Raw genomic sequence first — 12,551 nt, forward strand, 5'->3', positions numbered from 1 at the left:
TCACAGAAATATTAACCCTACATATTACCAACCTTTGGCATCGTCTAATCAGCCACCTCTTTGTAATCCTAACTACCTGGCTCCATCAACGAAGCTTAAATCAACAGTGAAGACTCCTCTGATTTCTGAAGCCAAACCTAAACTTGGTACAGATCCTTCAGCAGGAACTAGTGGAGCACAGGTGGGCGCCTCTGTATTCACACCCGACACACCACTGCAACGATATTGGCACAAAATATGTCTTGTGAGGGATCTCTAAAAACTAACACCACCCAGTCAATAATATCATTGTGAAATGTATGTGCCAATGCTGCATGTGGAATTATGGCTACTCACTGATATTTTGCTTTAAAGGCTGTGACTAAAAGCTGTTTAAACCAGGCATGTTGCGGGGGGAGGTGGGGTTAGATAAGGTGGTTTTCTCAAGACAAAGGAAAGAGGCCAACACCTCAAACCAGGTGTGGCCAAATTCAATGGGCTATTCATTTTTTATCAAAGATTGCAGGAGGAAAACATTTACATTGTAAAACTGCAGCCAAAAGCATCACATTGGAACACACCGGGGGACACTATAATCAAAATGGAATTGCCCCCACCCCCAGGAGACTGGATAAATTTGAGTCTTGAAACAAAGGCAGACTTTGAGCTGTAAGGACAGACAAAGATTTTGGATTATCCTTCACCTGAGGAGATGAGGCGCCGTGGACTCTGTGGGGATCCTGGCTAAAAAGCTAGCCAGCTATTACTGGATAAAGAAGACTGGTGAATAAACTCCCTTGAGCAAAGTCTGGATGTTATTAAGCTGGGTCTGAGCCATTAAAAAGCATATTTTTACCTATTGTCTGTTCCTTTCCTACCTTTGCTCCTTATACTTGATATCACTTAAAGTAACCTAGGATTTCTGTTTAATAAACTTGTTTTACATTTACTACAAACCAATTGAGTGCTGTGTTGGAAAGGAAGGGTATATTGACCTCACTTAACTTAGTAAGCTGTACTGTGCTGACTCTTTAAAAAAGCAGCAAACTTAATATCTTCTGTGAGCATACAGTGATGGGGCTGTGCATTGCAGAGAAACATCCCTGACAAGCTCAGGGGCTGGACGTCCCCGATTGTGGCCTGCTAGGCGTAGGTGCCGACTCAACGGGTGCTCTGGGGCTGGAGCGCCTCCAGGGGGAAAAATAGGGGGTGCTCAGCACCCATCAGCCACCCACTGATCAGCTGTTTGGCAGGTCTTGCTGATCAGCTCCTCCCCCACCCCCAGTACCTCCCACCCACCGCCGATCAGCTGTTCAGCAGCGAGCGGGAGGCACTGGAGGGGGAGGGAAAGGAACAGGGGTGGGAAGAGGCGGAGTGAGGACAAGGTCGGGGAGGGGCCTTGGAGGTGGGGGTGGAGCAGGGGCAGGAAGAGGTGGAGCGAGGGTGGGGCCTTGGAGGAAGGGGCAGAATGGGGGCGGGGTCTTGGGGTGGAGCAGCCCTGGGGAAAGCTGAAAGTTGGTTCCTGTACTACTAGGCGAGGTTTGGGCAGGGAGAGCCTTGAGGATCCTTGGCTGGTGAGGCAGACAGGCTGGCGTGGCAGGGAGCTGATCTCCAGAAAATCTCACTCTTGCTCAGGCAGAGAGGTAACACAGAGGTTCACGCCTCTGCGTATCCCCAGCAGCACATTCCAGTGGGATGTCGAACTTTGACCCAGACCAGATGGAAGCCAGGGCTCCCCATACTTTCCCATTGTCCAGCAGACCCACGGCATGACCTGGAGTCCAGGGCCAATGGGGGCTGAGCCTGCTTGCCCCCGGGGCCGAGTGTGGTCCCCACCAGATGACAAATTTTGCACACGCCCCCTGGCAAAAAGTTCCCTGTGGCAAGGCATTTTGGCTTCTGCTGGACCCATTGTACCTTCTTGTAGCTCTCCACGCTCTTCAGCTGACTCTCCTGGCAGATGCAGAGGTTGAGGAAATTCTGCCACTCGTTCCTCAAGGCTTCCTGGTGAGCCTGCAGTGGGACAGAAGCAGTTCTAAGCTGTGTCCTTCTAGTCTTAACTCCCCTAGCCCTTGTGTTTCCTCTCTGCATCTCCTCAAGTGCCAGAGATCACAGAAGCAGCTAGCAACTGCAGCTGAGCCCTAAGAGAGACGGCGGGGAAAGAACATTCAGAGCCAGAGCGTGATCCTGCAAGAGACAGTGAACAGCCACCTTACATTTTTAGGCCCCCGTAGCTAACAGGGCCTCAACTCCGACTCCAGTGTTGTGGATGCAGATTTGCACCCATGTTTAATTACAGATGCATAACCGTATCTGCAGCATTGCGGTCATCTCTGAAAAAAAATACAGCCCTTCAAATGAGCATCATCTCTAGTGCTCGAGGGTATTGCTTCTCTCGGTACTGGCTGAAGGCGGATAGCATCATATTTATATGATTTCCAATGGGATGCAAGCAGTCTGTATTGCTCTCAGATTCCCGTTGGTCTGGAACAGTCGGTCAATACTCTCAGCTCTGGAAGAGATGCTGTGATGCAAGTGCTGAATGACACACATGGGGGAGGGAGGGAAAGGGATTTCCATGAGGGGAAGACGGCAGCTCTAACGGAAGGGTGAGAGGTCAAGAGGATCTTGTGACCTCACTTCAACCACTCTAGGAACTTTTGTTTCCCTGATTCATGGATCAGGGAAAGGACTTCCTCTTCTCTTGTGGCCTTGGTCGGGTTCAGATGGGGGAGGCTGAAGCCCAGATTCGGTTACCTGGTGTCCACACCCTAGAAGCTAAGGCCTTTTTCATCTTTTCAGGATGGACTTGTTTTTACAGACTGTCTCTCTTATGCAGGAAAACTCAACCCTTAGACTGCAGCATATCCAGCTTTTATAAAGAGAGTCTTCTAGAGTCGGCCAGAACTGTGTTCTCAGTCGCACAGCCACAGGAAAAACCTGCTCCATAAGAAACAAAACCAACCCCCCAGACCATACCGTACTGGTGCAACAGGTCTGTTCCCTTCCCTTGCCCTGGAAGGGAGCAGCTGCTTAGACAGCATTCAGGACTGAAGGTTGACTATCCCCGATTTAGCCTTTTAAACAGATTGACTTTCTGCTGCATTTGATCATTCAGCTTGCTGGAAAAAGTAGGGCCCAAAGCAGCAAGGAGAATTTTTGAGGCCCCAAATCAGCAGTGATGGTGCAATTTACACAGCAGGTGCGAGCTGGTCAGAGTGTGCGTGTGTGTCGAAGTGGCACTGATGGTGACTTGCACTGACTTGTTATTCAGTGGCAGTGCAATCCTGGTGTAACTGACATGCTGAGGAGACAGACAGAGGGTATGTTAGCACGTAGAGCGACAGATAGAAGGGCTGGATGATAAAGCAGCTCCTCACATGATTTTACTCACGCTAACATGGTTAAAATCAGCCTTGGTGTAAGCAGGTGCAGCTCCCTTTGACTTCAAGGCAAGTTAAGTCCTGTAGGGATCAAATTCAGACCCTTGTGTAAGCAAGGGTAACTCCGACTGAAAACAATGGGGACTGAGCCTGCTTACCCCGGGGGCGAATTTGATCCTCACCAGCTGACAAGCTGATGTAAGTTATACTCATGTTGCACACAGATTAGTTCCCTTCATCAAGTGTTCACTTGAAAGGGCCTCAATAAGCAGGAATCTGATCTAAAGGGCTGTCTACACAGCAACAGTGAATTCAGCCTGAATTCAGCTAGCGTGGGTAACAATAGCAGTGAAGACAGTAGAGCTAGAGAGCCGAGCTCGTACCCAGACTCCTTGCTGGGCTTATACTACCCAGGCTGAAGCTGCGCGAGCTGGATTCAGGCTAGCTCGGGCTGGCTAGCCCACGCAGAGCTTTTGTTGTGTACACAGACCTTTGTCTGGGGCAGGGAGAACATACTCTGCAAAATCAGCTCTTCCTTCCGAGGGTCTTGTATCAAAGGGAGTCTCTCTGAAATGCCTCGCTTCATGCCCCTCCTTGGTGCATGACTTTGGAGCCAGTGTCTTGGAGGGCAACTCAGTATGGCAGGTGGGGGAAGGAAAGCAGGCTCCAACCTGGGTCCCCTACCTGTATCGGCTCCACAGCGGGGTGCTTCAGCTCAATCATCCTGTCTCCGTCATCCTGGAGCTGGTTCACATACTCCTCCTGGTTAAGCAGCTCATTAGCCTTGAAGTTCTGCAGAAGTGAAGGGATTTAAATGCCTGCGTCATAAGTCAGGCTGCCCGAGTCAGCGTGGCAGAGAAATGGCAGTTGCCAGGGTGTGAAATAGTGGTCACCTGGCTCACGTGAACGCACAAGCATTCAGGGGAAAGAGAAGAAGCAGCAATGTGTAAATGCCGGCGGGAGGCTGGAGACAGCCATGCATGGGGCTGGCTGAGACGAAGCAGAGCCAAGTTTGTCCTAACTACGTTTTCATTCCCGGATTCTCTGTGACTTGGTGTTGTTTTTGGGTTAGTAACTAATTAGCTGGTTAGCTGTACCAGGAGGGGAGAGGTCAGCTAGAGAGAATCCTCCTCCAACCTGAAATGAGGAGGATTTTGCTGAATAGAGACACCCCGTCTCCCAGACACAGAGAGGCCTGCAGAGCATTTACCTCGTACTCCCGGCGCATGCCCGGTAGGTCAGCCATTTGGTCACTCCAGTCCTGCTTCAGAATTTTGTTCTGCTGGTCCGTGAGGTAACCCAGCTCCTTGGTGCAGCCTTGCAGGTGGTTGTACAGACTGCCCAGGCTCTGCCCTCGCCAGATGGAGGCTTTCTGCCCATTCATATCAAAGAGAGGAGACGTCAGCATCTGCACTGAGAAGAGTCCAGTCCCTTCCCTGCTTGGTTATTGTTCATCTGTTAACAGATCCCCAGAGGCCTTTTCAAACAGCTGCCCCTCACCGGTTCTTATCTGATGTAATTTTCATTCCCTCTTCCCTCACTCTTTTCAAACAGGATGTTTTTGTCAAACCAGAATCTGAAGCTGTGTTGACACCTCAGGGGAGGCTGAGAAAGGTTTCCACCATGGGGGATATTTGCCCTATTTGTCCTTCCTTGGTTTTAACTAGGGAGGACAGTTGCAAACTCCTCTCCCCCAGCTGCTTATTCCCCATTTGGACTCCTAATCAGAGACAGGCTTAAGCTGCAAAATTTGGATCTGGATTTTGAATACCCCAAGGTCTAGGGGTGTTTGGATCTGGTGGTTTGGTCCCCCAGATTCCCAAACCATACCCATAATCCCCTGCTTGTGGCAATTTGATCCTCTCCAGAGAAATGGACTGTGGGGTCACAAACAAGATAACGGGTGTGATTCTCCTCACGTGCACTGGCCTAGTGCTTCTGGATCCAATGAAGCTGCTCTTGATTTGCCCGAGAGGGGAATATCAGACCCTGTGATGTGAAGAAGCTACACAAAGTGGCTTTTGCCCCCAGGCTCTGCTGCGTTCCCTCCGTGCCCTGAGAAATGGGTCACCGACATGGCACTGACCCACCCACCAGTTGGAATATCCAGAGAACCAGCCCAAGCCTATTTCCCTAAGGCTGACACAAAGCAACACATCTTGCAAGGCACATCACACTGAGCAAGACTCTTACCAGCAAGTCCTTGTACTGGCTCTTTAAATCTGCTACGTTCTGTGGTGTTATCCGGCCCCCGTCAAAGGAAGAGGGAAAACAGGGCAGTCAGTAAACTTGCGGGTTTGATAAACACTTGCACATGCATTTGCAAACTGCCCAAGAACTGTCCCAGAGCCTAGTGCAGAGTACGCAGACTGGCTTCCAGCTGAGGCAGCTTTCTTGCTACCTCCACCAAATGAAAACCTCCTTCTAGCTCTCCTGGTAAAGCTGTTCCAGGCCCAGTCTCAGCCATGTTATCTGCTGTTCAGGACAAATGGAGCAAACCCAGATGCTACATGGATCATGCCATTGTCTGGGTCAATCCGCTTCAGTGTTTGGCTACTGGTTAACAGATGCTGACCATCAGCGCTTTTACTGTACTTTATAGGCCTTAATTAAACCGTGTCTCAGCAGGATGCTGTTATTCACACTTCACTAATGGGGAAGCTGAGGCGTGAATTGATTAAGTGATTTACCCAAAGTCACAGACGGGCATTTCTGGCCACCCTTGTGGTGCGTGGCACATGCCTGGGATCAAAAACAACAGACCACACCCCTCTCTCACAAAATACAGTAACGCTGGTTACCTGCCCAGCAAATATGTCCTATGATCCTGCACACAGTTACCAGGACCCATTGCTTCCATAGGAATCTCTGGTAATGGAGCTGGGTTATCGCTCAACCAGCGGCGCCTACTCATGGGCTCACAGGGCTCAGAAGAGGCAACAAAGGCCAAAAAGTTGGCCGGAGAGAGGCTTGAACCCCAAAGGCCAACAATAAACAAAGCTTCAAAAAAACAAAAAACAAAACAAAACAAAAACCTTTTCATGGTGACATTCAACACATGGTGGCCACTTGACAGTTCAAATATTCTGGAGTGATATTTTAGTGAGACCCACTCCAGGTTCCAGGCACGGATTTTGAACTAGACTGGCCCCAAAGAATCCACCAAGCCGGGCTGTGGGAGAGTAGTCAGTGCCATATACTAACTTGTGCAGTACAGACGTGATCAATAGCCCTGTGCGTGGCTGTGATTGCAAGAATGAAGCCGTGTTAGCGTGGTACAGAATGGAGGCGACAATGACAATGAAGACGTTGGATCCCTGGGATTCCCACCAGGACTGGGTGTAGGGCTCACAGCGTTATGAGTGGAGATGGGGTAGGAGATGGAGGGAGGGTACCTTACCGGGCTGTGGAGGTTCTTGATCTGGAGGCCATAGGCTTCTATCTCCTTCTGGAGGATGTTGTGCTCTGCTATTTGCTTCTCCAGCTCTGGCACAGTGGGGCCATATTGTCCCGCGTTGACTTGCTTCTGCACACAAATGAGCTATGTGGTGAGCATGTGTTTTTCTCTAGGGGATAGAAAACACCCTTCCCTAATTTCCTACTGCCAGAGGCTAGTGCAAAAGGTTCTGTTGGGAACTTTCCACTGCACTTTGGTACTGGGAATTGGAAACTGGCCAGTACCCTCACGCCTCCCTTCAAATGGGAAGAGACCATATGGCCAATTTCTAAGCATGTTTGGTTACTTTTATTCCTTTCAGCTATTTGTCAAATGCATAGAGGGCAAAGAGCAGATATTCATGCCACATTGCCCAACAATGGGTGGGTCTACACAGCAGTTAAAAACCCACAGCTGGCCTGTGCCAGCTGACTCTGTTTCACGGGGCTTGGGCTAAGGGGCTGTTTAGCTGCAGTGCAGCTGTTCTGGCTCAGGCAGGAGCCTGCGAGGCGGGAGGGTCCCAGAGCTCAGGCTTTAGCCCAAATTAGTCTAAGTTCACTGAAGCGCGGGTGCTACACACACCCAGACGTTGCAATATAGCAAAGGCCACAAAATGCACCGTGGGCACCTGCTAGTTATAGAGGCAGCCTGTTCACCCCACAAACAGGATCAGCATGGTAAATCACCAACAAATGCTCAGAACGGAAAAATATCTCCCGTCACATGGGATGTTAGAAAAAACCACTAATACCATTCCCCACCCCCGGAGGGAGTCATACTTGACACCTGTGGCTAATCTGAAGAGAGAGGGCAGTGGTTGGTAGGCGTGTATAGAATCTCAGACACGTTAGCAGCCTTGTTTTGCTTGCTGATATAGGAGGGCTGGCATCGACGTTTCCAGAGCATGCATCTGCCCCAAAAAGCAGCTGGAACTGCTGCTTTTACCTGCTTCTGGTCTAGAATTTTGGCCCAGTCCACCTTGGAACCCCCTTCAGGAACGTTCAACTTTTCATAGAGATCTCGGTATTCGGCACATTGGTGTGTCACACGGTCATGGAGCTGCTTGATGCTGTATGTGAGGGAGGGAGGAACGAGATGCACACCTCATTGCCAATTCTCTGTGGTGACTACAACAGAATGCAGGGCAAAATCCCAGCCCCACGGGACTCAAAGGGAGTTTTGTGGAGCCAGGATTTCACCCAGAGAACCCAGCATGTTCTGCTTTCCCCACTTGACCCACCAGCCACCCTTGTGGTGCGTGGCACATGCCGAGATGCTCTCTGGCTCGGGGGGTTCTCTCCTGAGCTGAGCCCGAGGGGGAGCATGGGAATGGAGCGCAGGCATTGATGTTTGCACAGAGCTCAGGAGGGGCACTTTTATCCCTCCCGAGAAGGAAAATTAAATCACTCCCAAATGTAAGGAGTACAGAGTATTTTTCCTTTCAGATTTTCATTCCAGAGAGGGGGAGAGTGCGTTAAAAATGATTACTCACGTAAGAGATGGTGCTTCAAGCTATTCTGCTGCTATACTATACAGCTTTAACCCACGGTGCTCTTTTCCAGGGCTCCGCTTTGTGCTGCAGTAGGGAAACCGCCCTCCCACTGGTTGTATTGGGCTTTTTAGGAAGCAGGGTGGCTATGTCTACACTGCACTTTCGTCGGTGTGGACGGCGCTTTGTCAGTGGGAGACGCTCTCTCCCACCGACAAAGCCACTGCCCCTCGTTGGGGGTGGTTTTATTTTGTTGGCAGGAGAGAGCGGCTACACTGCGTACCTTATCACGGCACTGCTGTAGTGGCACAGCTGTTAAGATGCTCAGTGTAGACCTAGCCTTAGTGACCAGTGCACTGGTCTGGAACTCAGGAGACCTGGTTTCTATTCCTGGCTCTGCCACTGACTTTTCAGGGTAACCTTTGGCAAGTCACTTTGCTTCCCTGTGCCTCCCCTCTGTAAAATGATCCTTTGCAACGTGCTTTGAGATCTATGAATGAACAGTGCTATGAGGTATTAATACTAACACAATACGATATGCCAGGTGGTGATTTTTCAGCTTTGTAGCTAGTTTGCTACATGTCTGGATATTGGAGGCTCAGAAATGTTCCCTTTTAGATGTTATTTGTTCACATACACTCACATTTGCACATGCAATTACGACAGTTGCAGCGTGTGCACATGGTTCATTTGTGCACACACAGGGGGATTCAGATGTCTAAATATCTGTGTCCCTGCACACATAACATAGGTGTGGATATCAGGCTGCACTTTCGGGAATGTGCCCCATGATACTTTATGCTTTGTTCCACCAACGTTTAATCGAAAGCTATTGCATTAGAGAGTGGAGAACAACAAGAACCTTCAGGCATGAGACAGCAACAATGCTTACAGCTTATACAAAACTTTCCATGTTCAAAGACCCTTATAAACATTTACTATTCAGTCTTTGCAAAACCCCTCTGAGGGAGGTATAATTCCCAGTTTATCAATGGGGAAACTGAGGCAGAGAAGGTAAGTGACCAAAGTCACAGAGAGTCACATAAGTTCTTTGGGGCAGGGACCACCTTTTGGTTCTGCGTTTGTACAGAGCCTAGCACAGTAGGATCCTAGTCAGTGACTGGAGTTCCCAGGTGCTACTGCAATACCAGTAATAAATCTTAATAATTGCCAGAGGTAGGGCTTGACCCTGACTGCTTTGCTCAGCTCACTAAGTCACTCAATTAAGAATAATTCAGACTCCCGTTCATCCCAGCTTTGTGCCCAGCCCAGAGGAGAGCTGCGTGAGACATGCATTCTCCACTCACTCTTTTTCTATTTCGATGGCTTGGGGATGCTTCAGCCTCTTTGCTTTATCCACATCCAGGAAGAGGTCCTTCAGTAGGGTCTCAGCTTCCTTCAGGTTTTTTGCGTTCTCCTGCTGGAACTCTAAAGCCTTGTTCTGCTGGTAGTTACTTATATCCTGTCATCCAAAGAGAACAGCCACAAAGCCCCCCACAGGCCAGATCCCAGGATTAGTTTGCAATCGAGAGATCTAGGTCAGAGCATTGATACAGGGTGTGATCTCTCCGAACGCCTGGTTTTCACAGGCTCACCTAGTGAGTCTACCCTATCATCTAGGTCCCTCTTTTATCTGTAAGTGATCCAGGCTCAAAGTTATCCATGAAGGCATTACCTAGATGCCATGATTGATGCAAGCACCTGCACAACTGTCATTGGTACTGCATTTCATGGCATCTCGCTGGCTCACTACATGTGGCCAATTGCTGATGTCCTTACTCCCCACCAGCACCTTTGTCTCATGCCTACATTGCCACCCTTCTCTTTGCCCAGCAGTTACCTGCTTGAGCTTAGCCTGTGTTTCCAGAATGTCCTTTTCCACCTGGTCAGCATTCTTCTGCATGCGGGAGACGAGCACGGCCAGCTCATTGGTCGAGGACCTGAAGGGAAGTAGAAACAAGCAAGTAGATAAAAGCAAACCACCCTTGCAGAGGTGAGTCTCACTCACTAGCTGGAGCCCTTCTAAACAGCCACACGGATGTGGGTTCATCAGGCCCATTACCATCTGGTTCTCTCAGGCTCCAGGAAACTCAGGTCTGCGAGGCAGCAAAGGGGAGTGGTCCATGCAGCCCCAGGTTTAGTTCAACATTGCGCACGAACCGTCTTACTCCATTTTCCGCCTCTGCCGTCTCTTTTGAGTGCTCTTTGCACACAAAGTGCTGCTGGTGTGTTATACAGCAGCTCTTGGTGTGGTGAGATTCAGACTTTTGGAGTTGGAGAGTTAACAATGCCATAATATCGCTCTGTTGGGACAAGCAAGGTCCCTGCCATTTCCCTGGATTCTTGCTAGGGCAGTTGCAATCTCCTGCACATTTCACATCACCAGCTGTGGTAATGCCACCTTTTGGATCCTTGTGCACCGTTCGCCACTGCATCACTCCAGCTGATGCAACCCACCTGTTTTCAGTGCAGTTTCACCGGTGTATAACTGGAGTCATGCAGGAATGAACCTGGTCCCTTGTGTCTGTAGCCAGACCTCCCTGCTGGGCTTCCTTCAGATTGCCGCACACGATAAGCAGATTTCACTGCCATCCGATTTCCATTTATTACCTTCACGTTCCCTATCCCATTTAATGTGAAAACCCTGGGAATGCACTCAGGCATTGTTGCCCTTGCATTATAGAGTGCCCTCACGTGGTACTGTATGGGACCCATCCAGGCCGAGCCGGTTCTGCTGCCCTCAGCAAGCCCATAAATGCCTGTCCCTCCCAGCCCTGCGGTTATCCACAGTTACTGAATATTTTGCTGCTTCTGATCGTTTCTGCCCTAGGTGAACACCTGCTTCACCTCCAGGGTGGAGATGGTGCCACTGACAGGCAGAGAGCTGCACCGTGAATACGCAGATACGCACTTACGGAGACATACAAGATTCACCGTCAGGCATACAAACACAAGCTTTGTTCAGAGACACACATGCATCTGGGTGCACTTATGTACTAGCTGTATACACACAGGGCCAAAATCAGCAGTGATGTAAACAGTGATGTCAAGTATATGTCAGCTTACTGGTCAGAAAACAGGACTCCAGTACCATAACCAACAGTGATCTTGCACTCAGTGGGTGCTGAAAATGAATGTAACTTTCAGCCTGAAGAAATGGAATGGCTGGTGTAGTTGGAGAGGACTGCACAAGTCAAATTAGGGGGCTGCTTCTTAAGCGCTGGGGATGGTGCAATCTGCATAAAGCCTTGTGTAGGGGTGGGAGTGGGGATGGGGAGACACACACAAATGAGTAGCATGGGGGAAGGTCGGCCCTATAGATGTAAGTTACATTTCTTGGCTAGTTACATCTGTTTACTGGCAACTTACACCCAACATGTAATACACCTCACCAATGAATCTGGACCAAAAACTTTCGTGGGAGTTGTACCTGCTTTTACCTGGGCTGCATTCGACCCAAAGGTGACACGAAAACATAAGAGAAACATACAGCCAGCTACCTAGATTCACTCAGACGTGCACCCACGCCAAGACACAGAAACATACGTTGCAGCAGTCAGAGATGTGGTTCTGTCTGAGAAGCGCATGCACTAACATGCATTAGACACCTACACACATACAGCGACAGGTACGCACTCACACAATCAGCCAGAGGCGCACACTCATTCATCTGCTCAGACACGCCCTGAGCCATGTGCCCACTCCGAGATGCCTTTCTAGCTCATGCTCAATTTACACCAGCTTTCTCATTTCTCACTCAATCAGTTTTCTTCACCCTTTCTTTTTATTTCTCAAGAGTGTGGCGTAGTCCGTGGTTTTCAGCATCGACCTGAGAATCAGCAGCTCCTGATTCCCTCAGTGGCTTTGGGCAAGAGTCACAGCACCTCTGTGCCTCAGTTTCCCCTTCTGTAAGTGGGGGGAAATGAGCCTGAGCTGACTTACCGGGGGATTGTGAAGACTAGTGTGTGCAAAGCTCTTGGAAAGCTATAAAGTGTTGTTCTCCTCTGTGTAGTTCAGCCCCGCTTCCCAGGTGGGAAGTGCACTTTGTCCCGCGGATCTCACCCCCATGTGATACACATGTACGCAGAGAACACATGCACAGCATGTCTGTGGAAGCGAGACTCGCAGGATAAATTGCAAAACCCTGGGATAAATTGTGGAAGCTGCAGCCGTGGGCCTGTCCCGTGCACCTGGCTAGACAGTAGGGGCTGAGGGGGACTTTAAAGGAGCAACCAGCCAGGAGCCTGTCCCTGTTTCCTGCTTA

The 12,551-nt window shown here is 49.7% G+C and overlaps 1 protein-coding gene across 2 annotated transcripts in view; it reads right to left on the minus strand.

Annotated features, from left to right (window-relative positions):
• The window catches only part of EVPL (envoplakin), a 47,974-nt gene that overhangs the window by 18,286 nt on the left and 17,137 nt on the right, over positions 1 to 12,551 (minus strand). For both annotated transcript variants that reach the window (XM_048819363.2, XM_048819365.2), the window contains exons 3-10: positions 10,128 to 10,227; positions 9,595 to 9,749; positions 7,744 to 7,867; positions 6,763 to 6,888; positions 5,556 to 5,594; positions 4,573 to 4,734; positions 4,047 to 4,154; positions 1,897 to 1,992 (exon numbers count right to left, since the gene is read on the minus strand). In XM_048819363.2, coding sequence (XP_048675320.2) covers positions 1,897 to 1,992; positions 4,047 to 4,154; positions 4,573 to 4,734; positions 5,556 to 5,594; positions 6,763 to 6,888; positions 7,744 to 7,867; positions 9,595 to 9,749; positions 10,128 to 10,227 — 910 coding nt within the window. The remainder of the gene's footprint in view (positions 1 to 1,896; positions 1,993 to 4,046; positions 4,155 to 4,572; positions 4,735 to 5,555; positions 5,595 to 6,762; positions 6,889 to 7,743; positions 7,868 to 9,594; positions 9,750 to 10,127; positions 10,228 to 12,551) is intronic.

Source organism: Caretta caretta, chromosome 14 (genome assembly GCF_965140235.1).
Source record: "Caretta caretta isolate rCarCar2 chromosome 14, rCarCar1.hap1, whole genome shotgun sequence".
NCBI lineage: Eukaryota > Metazoa > Chordata > Testudines > Cheloniidae > Caretta > Caretta caretta.